This window comes from Cheilinus undulatus, linkage group 2, assembly GCF_018320785.1.
Source record: "Cheilinus undulatus linkage group 2, ASM1832078v1, whole genome shotgun sequence".
In the NCBI taxonomy this organism is placed as follows: Eukaryota; Metazoa; Chordata; class Actinopteri; order Labriformes; family Labridae; genus Cheilinus; species Cheilinus undulatus.
Genome location: NC_054866.1, coordinates 38,099,518 through 38,112,039, shown reverse-complemented (window position 1 = coordinate 38,112,039; position 12,522 = coordinate 38,099,518). Strand labels below are relative to the sequence as shown.

Genomic DNA, 12,522 nt, shown 5'->3' with positions numbered 1-12,522 from the left:
GCATGAGACCCTGAACCCCACCTTTCCCTCAGGAAGTGTTTACACACTCTTGCTCCACAGCAGCTCTGCACAATAACACTTTTTAAGGACACAGTGTTCACTGGAAGCACACACTGTACTGTGCTGTACGAATTCACACACTCTCACAGAGAGTGGCAGAGACATTTATGTTAAAACCACACTTCTACGCCCAGATATGTGTTTCCTATGCACATTAAGTACAAATGTAAATTCTTAAATAATTGAGTTACATTTGTTAGAGCTGCTTTGGCCTTAAAAGCAAGCATTAATGATGGTAACCCACCCCCAGAAAATGTTCTCAGTTGTGGCTAAAGCCCAAGCTGACTTTGCTGTATAGATGCAGTGCTAAAAGAGGATGATCTTAAATTTAAGAAAGGAGAAGTGTGTTGATGTTACTGCTCTTTCTGTGCTCTCTGTGCCTTGACACCACTCTGTATCTACAGCTGCCTTTGAATCAAAGATGTAATTTTTGTCTGAGTGTATTTTATTTGTAAAACATTTCATGTATTATCAGAGCACATCTCAGGCTGCAGGCAAAATGCATACATTATACATGCCCAAAATTCTTCATGCACCATTTTGCACACATAAACAGGGCTTTCACAAGAGAATTGAAGAATTGGTGTAAAGAACCAATCTAACATAAACCCTTTTGTGCTTCACATGTAGTGTTCTCTGAAACCTGGATGTGTAAGATTGACATTTTATTTAATTCAAGGAAGAAGGTAATACATAATAACATCTTCTCTCCTTGTTTTGTTTTTTACCAGCATTTTACCAGCAACATTGGTTGGACAGGGATGAAGCTAACATCCACCATGCAACTACAAAGGGTTTGATTCCTGGTAGCAAAACCACTGGCCCCGTCATGTGGTCAGCAAAGTTATTTGAAGGGTCAAGGCCAGACGAGTTTTCGTGTTTGTTGATGCACCAGTGATGTCTGCTGGTGGTCAAGCCTGAAGGCTGAAGGGCTGGGCTGGTAACAGTTTACATCTGTCTCAAATGCACATGTTAAACTCAGCCAAGACAGATTTCTGATAAAAGTATTTGTAAATGAGGGAATTGTAGCAAGATATGCACTGAGCAGGGAACTGAGTATTAGCAAGAAGACTTTTAGAAACAAATCAGTCATATTATGAAGGCATGCCTCCCTCTTTCTGGCTTTGCTGTTTGTTTGTGTGCCCGTACATTCACTGCAACAGGACCTGCTGCTGAACTCCACTGGTTTCCGTCTGAGGCTGTTCATTCTGGGCTTCAAAACAACTAAAAGATGTCTTCTCATTGTATTCTTGTGGTACTGACTCACTCTCTCATTTAGTCTCCCACACGCACGCACAGCAGTCCTTCAGACTTACTGCAGTAATGTCTCTTCTTGTATTCTCAACCAAAGCCTGATGTGTGATTATTGCAATGAGATGGTGCAGAACACAGTTGGTCAGACATGTTTAACTGCTCAACTGTCTCTTTGTCCCATCAGCAGATTGCTCACTCTGACTGGTCTGTGAGCTAATAGACTCGCAGTTTAACCACCTAATCCTGCACACTGCAGGTCCTCCATCACTCCAGACTGCTCTGAGGATGTGACTTCTTTAGAATCATGGCTAATATTCATCCTGGGCAATACTGAACTTATGCTTATAGAGAAGAGGGTTTGTTTTAATAAATTATTATATCATAATCATTATATCACATCTTATCACTTCTTTACATAAAATATGAGTAATATGTCAAGAATAACAATCTGTCTCACCAATATTATTGGCAGTTTTAAGATCTTAGCTACTGTGACAGATTATTTTCTTTTCTCCTTAATAAATGTTTCTCTTTCCAATAAGGATAGGTTGACCTGTATAATTACAGACCAGAACTATTTAACTATAACCTGACACGCCACATGGATTTGTTTCACACGTCCATCTGGAAAACCTCCCATAGGCGGTGTTTAGGAAAGGGCAGAGCCTTTGAAAAAAAACTCGGAAGGACGAACGTTCTGTCTGGCACATCCTTATGGGCCAATCAGAGCAACAAAACATGTGACGTAGTGGGTGTGCGCTACTACCAAGGAGAAAACTCCAAAGGGAATGCATAACGCGAACCATGGCGACTGTAGACATGTCAGTATGCAACTTTTGACACTTTTGAAAAGAAAAGAACTAAATGCTGTTGTTTGTTTTTTTTTTGTTTTTTTTACGAAGAATTGTCATCAAGTTCTGCTAAAACTGACACTATAGCAGCACTCCATGCTAATCTTTTCTGCCATAATTGCACCGTCCTCTTGTTGCTGCTTGCTTACATCAGGACTCTACAAACAATGCTGATTGGTCCTGTCACTGTCTCACAGGGCCCAATATGTTCAGAGGGGGGCTTTGCAAGATGAGCCTGTTGTTTTAGCCTGCTCTGTTTCTGCATTTATGGTTGAATCTTGAGCTGCTCTTATTCAGCTTTTTCTCACATCATTGCCTATATATGCAACTATGATGTATGTAAAGTGAAGTGGACACATCTCACCTTGGTGAGAGAAACTGCAGCATAAAATCACATTCATACGCATAACAGCTTAGTGTAATGTGAAAGCACAAATACAGGCTATGTCTGTACCGATATGCCCTTCTCCTTTTGGATGTTTTTTTTTTGTTACATTTTCTTCATGACTTTACTGCATTTCCTCACTCAAGTGCTTCACTTCATCTTCCAGCAGACTCTCAGCAAGACTCCAGTGCTAGTGGGTTCGAATGTTGCCCAGTCATGTGACTGGAGTTATTCCCTGCAACAGTCTGGGATGGCAGCGGTGACTGGCCCACGCATACACGCAAAGAACAATACCTCCTTTCTGCTATTATAAGTAGTGGAGCCCTTGAAGGGGTTACAATCTCTGATCCTCTCTGTGAGGAGAGTGCTCCTCAAGGCAGACACACAAACAGGTGACAGGGCAGAGACTATCCATGTAGAGAGGTCGATCTTTTCTGTTTTGTTTTGTAGGATCAGCATCAGAGAAAATCCTTCTAAAATCTTTTTATCAGTTTTAAATGCTTTGTTTCTTTAAGTGTGCTGTCAGAAAACAACCATTGCAGCTGCAGTACACCAAGCAGGTGACCTGCTGGTGAACTTCAGAGCACAAAAATAGATAACCATTAGTCTAATGATGGGACTACCAGTGCCAGTAAGAAATTTAAGCGGGGCCAATGTGGATTAAAAACATAATGGACGTTTATGGACATTTTTCTATAAGGATGTATTTGGACTTTTGTTCTGCTAGAGATAAGCCTCCTTCATTTATGAATAATATCATAGGAGCCAATGAAATGAAAGCCCTTATGCACTAAGTTTGTTAAAGTTTTGGATATTTGGAAACTGATTTTCTGTTTGCTTTTAATTTAATGATCAACATAGGATAAGAATATATCAAATATTAGAAAAACAAAGACAGGTTGACAACATTTTTGTGCAATTTAGTATAAAGAATTGGCTGACTACTTAATACTGGGTGAAACAAACTTTTAGTTGATTATCTTTACTTAAGTTTCATGACAACTCTGCAGTAAAGCTGTTAACTGAAGTGACAGGTTTTTATAACTGAGATAATCCAGAAATATCATAGTGTATGAGAGCAAGATGAGCTAAGTCCTATTCCTTTGTGTGTCTTTGTAATGCTTTGTTTACTCTGCCAAAGGTTTTTGATGTATTAAGTGATTTAAAATCAATTCTAACCTTTTAGTGTTTGTGTGTTGCAGCTCAGAATGTGACTGTGGAGGAGATCCTCTCTTCCTACAAACAGGCCTGTCAGAAACTCAACTGTAAACCCATACCCAAAGTGCTCAAACAGATACAGGTAAGGCTCAAGTGAAACACAACACACAAGCAAACAGATAAGCACATTTGCAAAGATGCTCACAGTTCTGCTGCACACATAACACTGACAAAATAAACTCTCAGTTCTCAGGTTATTATGTATAAATAGATTGAAACGCACACAGTCCTTAGATATGTCTCTATTATAAAGCCCACTGTGGTGTGATCAAATAGGAACTCTTTTTCAATAATATGTCATCATTAAAAAAAAGTCATCTCAGAAAATTGCCATATTGTTGAATTACGTACCGACACCTTTTAAACCTGCATGATTTTAAAATTAAAACAACAGAGGTGTTAAGACTGCAGTAATTTCTTTTATTTCCCATTAAATGCATGGTAAGAGTGACTGGAGTTTAGTCCTACTTTCTTCCTCCCTTTTCAGTCTTACATAGCTTTGCCTCTAAGTTAATTTGTTTGTGGTTAGGAAAGGAAATCATTCATTTCATCCAGTGAGGAATTTGCTGGGGAAAGGTGCTGAATGAGAGTCGCCATTCTACTTGAAATTAGGTTATTGGCCACCTCTCGTGAGACATCATAATCCCCAGTGAAATCTCCTGGCAGAACGGAAAGCCACTACAACCCCAGCCTGCTGAGCTCCTGCTTATGCAGCTGTCATGAAGCTGCTGCTGGATGCTCTTTGATAGGAAAAGCTTCAACACAGGGCAGAAACTTGGGTTAAATTTATACCCCAGCTAAGATATTAGTGCAGTGAGAAGATGTGTTACCTGAGCAGCTCACAACAAAGAAGACTGATACTGATTTTTTTCTTGAAAGATAAATTCCATGTCATTTTATCAATTACTGATTGCAAGCAACTTACAAATGACATTACACAGACCAGTTATCAAGTAGGTGCATGAATAAATAAAAGCATAACCTAAAAAAACAACTCAAAGCTTAGACTGTGTCTGATGTTTATTGACTGAAAACTTACATTACCTCATGGCCAGGGCACAGTTAGCCCAGAGATTATATCCGCATGCAGGGTCTTGCAACAGACAGACAGCTAGGGTTAAAGTCTGACCTGTGGCTGTCATCCTCTATTCTCTTGCTCTCCCCCACTGTACTATCTGAATAAAGGCATAAATGCCCTAAGTAGATACAGTGCTTAACAAATTTATTAGACAACCACAATAAAAACAAGAAAACATAAATATTTTAGAAATCTTTCAAAAACTTGTTTAAAACTAAAAATGTTATTGTTATTTATTTGGCAAACAAACTGAAACAACTAAATAGTCATTATTCACAAATAATAACCCAAAAACTTCATAGTTTGTATGGCCTCCTTTGGCCTTGACAACAGCTTGCATTGTTGCTGGCATTGTTTTTACGTACTTTTTGACAGTCTCTTTTGTTATTAAGTTCCAAATAAACTTAAAACAAAAAGTAAGGCAGTTTGTGTTTGGTACATTATTTCTTTTTTGTAACAATGCTTCTTGGCAATAGATTTTATACTGTTGGAAAGCCTGTTAATTACCCTTTTAAATGATGACACATTTGTAAGGATCATGCATTTGTGGGATGAGCAGCAGAGCTGAGTATGTGGGTTGTGCCCATGAAAAATGTGCCAAATCTTAGATTTATTACCAATAAGCATTGTTACAACAAAGAAATAATGTGCCAAACACAAATTGCCTTACTTTTTGTTTTAAGTTTAGTTTCTAGCTGTTCCCACAGGCTTGCTTTAGATGAAACTTTTGTGCCATCAATCTTTGAATCTACTAAATCCCAAATTTGTTTAATAGGATTCAAATCCGGACTTTGACTTGGCCAGTCCATCAGTTCCAGTACTCCAGATTCCTTTTTCTTGGTCAAATAGTCTCTGCACAGCTTTGAAGTATGCTTGGGATCATTGTCTTGTTGGTATATAAACCCACGACCCATCAGATTCAGTCCAGAAGGGATTCCATGATGCACTAAGATGTTGTGGTAGATGTTCTTGTACATGATACCGTCCATTTTCACTAATTTAACCACGCCGTATCTACAAATGGAACCCCATACTATAATGGAATCTCCACCGTGTTTCACTGTGGGTGCAATGCATCTGGCATCAAAACGTTCTCCAGCTTTTCTGCGGACATAAACACGACAATGCTGACTGAAGAGTTCAAACTTGGACTCGTCCATCCAGAGTACCTTCTTCCAGTCATCAACAGTCCAGTGTTTGTGCTCCCTGGCAAATCTGAGGCGTTTCTGGATGTTTGCAGGCCTTGATAATGGCTTCTTAGCAGCTATCCTTCCCTTTAAGCCTTGTTCCGTCAGTCATCTGCTTATGGTCATCCTGGAGACTTTCACAGACTCTGATCTAGAAGCATTCATCTCTGCCTGAAGATCAGCAGTGGTCTTCCTTCTGTCTCTAGTACTTCAGATCTTGAGGTGTCTGACATCTGCTTCAGTTAACTTTGGTTTCCTGTCTCTTCCTTGGCGCATTTTGTAGGTACCAGTCTCGGCAATTGACTCTGAAGCATACTTGACCACACTGTGAGAACACTTTATGTCTTTCCCTATTTGTCCCTATTGACCATCCAGCATCATGAAGTGCTTTAATGCGAACTCTTTCATTTTCAGTGAGCTCTCCACGTTTAACATTTTGAACAGGAATGAGGAATTACAAACTGAATTCACCTTTTTATACCAAAATTTGAGCCGGCTCACTGGGCTTCTCTGAGAAGTCAGAAATGAATCAAACATAACATTCAACCACTAAAACTCATTTTTCTGTCCAGGAATGCAAGTAAATAACTGTAATTTGACATATTAATCAAAAAATAATAATGTACTTTACTATTTTTTCAGTTTTTTTGTAAATCAGTAAATTTGAAAATTCATGGATAACAATAATAATTATATTTTAGCATTAAAAATATCATTTGGGTTAAAGAGCTTCTACATATTGGTGTATTAACCATTGCAGAAACATAAAAAATGATTTTGGTGAAATGCTGTTAATTTAGGGCAGCTGTTGCATAAACCTTACTTTGGGTGGTGGTCTAATAAATTTGTTAAACACTACATACATATCTATATATAGCTATATATGAAACAAAAGTAGTTATGCACAGATGCATCGGTTGAACATCAGTATTGGCCAATATCAACAAACATCGGCCGTCAGGAAATGTGGACATTACTTAACGTCAGTAGCAGCTGTTGTGTCATATCATATAAATTCTGTCGTTTAGCACACCCAACCACCATTTAAGAGAGGAGCTTTATTATCGCACCAATGATGGGACCTGTAGGACAAACTCTGATGTGTTTTCGTAGTCAAACATGAGAGAAATGGTGGCATTCTGGGAGCATTACACCAACAGAAGTGATGAAAAACACTGGTACTGGCCATCAGTTAAATTCTTGTTTTAAACATCGTATGGGAAATAACTCTAATCTTTACTTTTGATGGAACTAAAACATTTTCTTGGTACTAAGGGAGTTAAAAAGAGCCTCAGTCTTCATAATACTAAAGTTCAGAAAGCAGATATGAACTCATAAAACTGAAATGACAGAAGAAAGGTATAAAAAGTTTGACCAAACTAGCATCAAATAAATATGTGAATATGAAATCAGAACTTTACTGTCATTACACTGATATTTAACATATCAGCACAACAGAATTATGATGGCACTTACTGAGTTAAAATACAAACATCAACAATATAAGACTTAAAAACAGTTACAACATTAAACGATGTAAAAAAGTATTAGACAGCGGAAACACTTTATGTAAACAGTTACAGTAACAAGGCACCAGAGTATGCAACTTATCATCTCAGTGTTGAAGTTGATGTGTAATTGTGTGCTTAGTTTTTTTATTTTTATTTTTTAAACTAAAGATTACTTTTTGGGCTTTTTGCCTTTGTGTGAGGACAGAAGAAAAAAAAGACAAAAACATGGGGAGAGACAGTGGGGGAAGACATGCACCAAACAGCACTGGGATGGGGAATCGATTGCACAACCAGTTCGTTGAGGACTGTAATCTCTATATATGGGTGCCTGCTAAACCAACCTAGCTAAACTGGCTCCAGTGAGTGTGTTTCCTTTAGATTAGAAAGGTGGGATTTGCAACAAGGAAGTATGACCAACCACAAAGCATCCGACACCTTTTCATATGAATGATGCATCATTCTTTACATACATTTAAATCACTCCATATGGTTATACGTGAGGCTGTGTGGTAGAAGCTAAGAAAGAAGGTGGAAGTTTTAAATCACTGGGGTCCTAATGACTACATGGATCACAGGGTTGTTTTGCAGATACAGTTGAAAAAGTTGGACATTTTTTGCAGCATTGAGCTTCACTATGTAGCCAGGAGCTGGATTAGTTCACTGAGAATGGTTAGGAATTCCTGGTAGCTCCACCTAAACCTTTTCACCTGGTGCTGACAGCATTTCAGACGTCATTGACTGTGGTTTCAGAGAATAATAGTTTGACTCTGAACAAGTACTCTGAGTTTCCAGCATAAATGGGTTCTTTTTTTTTTTTTTTTTTTTTTTTTTTTTTTGTCATCAAGAGTGATTGTTGCTTCCTGCAGGCACACAAGTGTTTCATATCTATTTTTTCTGCCTTCCCTTGTGGGTTAGGCAGCAGTCATGTGTTCCATAATCCCTCTGCATAAGCAGTTCCTGAAGCCCAGTGGGGGAAACCTCAGGGTACTTTTTATTTGTGACATTTTGCCTTTGTATAAGATTTGATGCACCATAATTCTGAACGTATACAAATTTTTTAGTTTAAATGCATCATTTAAGTTGTTAAGGAACAGAAAATGTGTACGAATTACCTTATGGTCCAAAAGAACAAAGAGGCTTTTCAGCCTTCTTTTGAAGTTCTCCACTACTGCCTACCTACCATCCAGTCGTAATGACAATGATAACGTGATACCAAAAGACAGTGCATGTACTAAAACCAAGCATCAAAAGGTCCTTTGTTTATTTTTGGCTGACTGCTGAGGGCAGCACTACAGATGGGTCTGTCCCTATACTGACTGACTGAGTAACTGACTGAATAACTGAGTGACGCTTTTGAATGAGGCATATACTAGAGAGTTTCATTTGCTTGGACTGAATGCTGGCAGTGATGGCTGCCTCTACTGTGTTAAGTAGGCGGCAGTTAACATCATGTATGGCTCATCCATACAGAGTTGCTCTATGGGCAGGGTTTACTCATGCTGAAAGCACTGTCATGGCTGCCTCCACTGCTCTAAATACTCAGATATAGCTTTAGCCTCTGTTTCACCAGAACTGGGCCACATTTATGTATGACAAAGAATAAAACAACCCAAGAAGCTTTTCATGTTGGGAAAGATGTTTTTACTCCTCTGCTGAGCTGCTTTGGCATAACTATGTGATAGTTGAGGGTCAAAATGTAACTTTTTTGTGTCAATTCTTGTGTACAGTGGCTGCTCGTGTAGCGTTTAGCTCAAAGTCACAGCAGCACTTAGTCAAAACTGGACATTTTTTCTTCATTAAAACAAAGGAAGACAGCAACACTAAAAGCTTTCTGTAACAGAAATGGTGTTTTGCTCTTCTGCCAACCTGCGTCATCGTGAGTGTGTGATTGTTTAAGGGGAAAGGGTTGCTTGTTGTGCTAGCCGAACATTAGCATGGCCTTAGCCCGACCAACACATTTCTTTATCACAGTTAGCGCTGAGAGCAACACAGAAAGCAAAAGGATTACTTGTTGTAAACAGCTAATGAGTCGTTGTGTCCCAGCTAATGACTCTACCAGGCCTTCTAACCGTTAGCTGGGACTGAGCCGCAGCGGCCCTTCTGGCTGAACCACAGCCAGTGTTCACTGAACACTTTCTGTCACGGAAAAAAATGTCCGCCGATTGCTGTTTGGATGTCGCTGTAAGACCGCTGTTCTTGTTGAATCTGAGGCACAGCAGCAGCATCACGCTGCTCTCCTCTCCTCCTCGTCTGCTTCCAAGTGACACACAAACGCGACACTTTCGCACACACCTCCACTGAAACGCGTGCAAAAATGTGTAGTGTAATTCAGGCTTCTATCTGTTGAGGGCAAAAGTTTCAGAATACTGGAGGATAAACAGCAGAACTTTCTCCTCTTAAAGCTTCTCTCTCACCACGGAGGATCAGTGTGTCAGCGCTGTGTGTGTGCGTTCCAGCTGTGTGTGTATGTGTTGCTGCGTGAGCCAGGGGTGTGCACTACGTTAAAAAAATACTTGTTAAATATTCCTTTAATACTATATGTTTATGGGGAACAAATAAATGTTAATAATCTCCACATTTGCGTTGTTAAGAGAACGCTACTAAAACGTTTTGCGCGTCTTCATTTGCAGGGAATATGATAAATGTGCCGTTTATACATGATTAATGGATATAAAAAAACAATGGGAACACTGAAGTAGAAATTCAGCTTAATTTTACACATATAAAGACCCTTACACACCTGTCTGAGGAAAATTAGGAATGTTCATAAAACCTGCTGCAGTTTTTTTTTATTTTAGAATAAACACTTCAATAACACCTAGTGTTTTATTGTTAGTATAAACTTACTACCATTAAAGACTTAAATCTGACAAAAAAAATAATTTCCAGTGACACTGTCCCTATCAGTGAATTCTGACACGTCTCTGTAGAGTTTCATATGTACACAGAGAAGAGCTTTATTAAGAGGAGAGACATAGAGAGAGAGGACAGCATGGAGCTACGTACATTTAAGAAGCCACAATAGATTTGGCTCACAAAAATAACAATAATGACACAATGACTCTGCCAGTCAGGCATTTCAACAGGCATCCCAGATAGTTGTGGTCAGCCATATACAAGGTTTTTACCTAGTCTTGTTTATAAAGGAAAAAGAAGTAAAGAAACCCAGACCAATACTAGAATAACAGTCTCTGACCTCCTATTAATGTTATGTGTACTGATAGTTGCATACTCATTTTGGCTGATATCAATATATGCACACCTTTTTCATTGGAAAGAACACCAAGTGACTCCAGTGCAAAGAGAGGCTGAGTCAAGCTGAGCTGATGGAGGACTGAGGAAGTTGACAGTCTGGATAGGGTAAATGCTTTGGGCTTCATTCAAAATGTTCAGGGCCCCCCTTCAGAGTAATGAGCCAGAAGCAACCATCAATTGTACATTTTGCAGATATGTGCTACCAATAGATCAGCTGTTAATAGAAGTCCTCATATCTGTTGACACAGATGTATTTAAATTTTAAGCTGATAACTGTCGATACTGATATCATGCTGATAATACTGTGCATCCTCTGTAAATAACATAACATTCCTGCATGCAGAAACGAGTTTGACACGGCTTCCTCACAAGCATTACGGTTTCACTGGTTGCTCACCTGTCATGTGATGTAGATATACCACTGTTCACTCACTGAATTTTCTCAATATTCCCTGCTTCCTTCTATCGTCCAGTCACCCTGTCTTCATGTGGAAAATATTTTTTGGGTGCTGGAAAATTCAAGAGGAAGTCGTGGTGAAATATTTATCTTTTTTTAACTCACCCTGGAATATTCAGGGTTTTTTAAAGCAGTTTTGTGAACCTGTTGAAGCACTGATTGTTGCCTGTTAGGGTTCAGGTGGCTTATTAGTACCTGAAAATGTCAGTTTGATCATGGTGGCAGCGCTGCTTTAAGATAAATACATTTGCTGGATTTTTTCACAAAGACTAAGAAGTTTCCACTGCCTGCCTTTCCATCAGTGTTAATTTTGTCGACTAAAACTATGCCTAAAAATGTTCTTCAACAGCTTTTTTTCCAAGACACAAACTAGACTAAGCCTAACAAAAATCGATCTTTGATGACTAAAACTGAAAAAATGTAAGTTTAGTTTTCGTCAAGATGACTAAAATTAGACAAAAATGTAATGAAGTGTTCGTACCCTAACCCTGTGGCACTCTCCTCATGTCTCTCTCCATTCTCTTCCCCGTTTCTCAGTCTATCCACTGTCCTTCCTACATCTAATAAAGGCCCAAAAATTAATCTTGAAAAAAAAAAAAAATGCATCCATAGCTCTTCTCCCTCTCAGCTGTAGAAAGCAGAGATCCCAGGTTTGGCAGAGTGCATAGAAAACACTGCCCAGATTTGGTAGCAGATTTAGGCAAGAGAATAAATGCTTGGACTAAAAGTAAAGACTAAAATGTGAGCACCTTTTATGGACTGAAGCTAGACTAAAATGTTTTTGAGTTTTCGTCAACTAAAACTTTAAAGGGTAGAAATGACTAAAATAAGACTGAAACCAAAAAGCATTTCATCCAAGACTAAGACTAAGATTAAAGATAGCTGCCAAAATTCACACTGCTTTCCATAGATGGTTTGTGTGAAAATTAGACCTGAAATACCCTGTGGGTACACTAATCTTCCTGCCGTTACTGAAATGTTCATTTTGGATTAACTTTCTCTGATAGATAAGAGCATATGGATGCTTGTGTGTATGTAGGGACAGTCCGTCACCAATCCCTCTCCAGCCAGACTAACAGAACGGATGGAGTGATTGGCTGTAGCCTTAGCAGCAGGGATATTTCACCACATTCTCCTGTTCGTTCAGTCCTACAGTTGCTGCAGCACATAGTCATAAACCCTTCACTGGGCCTCTCAGCTGGAGCGTTGCGCATGTGTACCTGCTTGTGTGGCTTCATGGGTGAGTGATGTAAAGTGATCCATAGA

At 39.0% G+C, this 12,522-nt stretch overlaps 1 protein-coding gene across 2 annotated transcripts in view; it reads left to right on the top strand.

The window, feature by feature from the left end:
• ppp1r37 (protein phosphatase 1, regulatory subunit 37) overlaps nucleotides 1-12,522 on the top strand; it is a 69,993-nt gene that overhangs the window by 22,435 nt on the left and 35,036 nt on the right. For both annotated transcript variants that reach the window (XM_041802638.1, XM_041802628.1), the window contains exon 2: nucleotides 3,753-3,850. In XM_041802638.1, coding sequence (XP_041658572.1) covers nucleotides 3,753-3,850 — 98 coding nt within the window. The remainder of the gene's footprint in view (nucleotides 1-3,752; nucleotides 3,851-12,522) is intronic.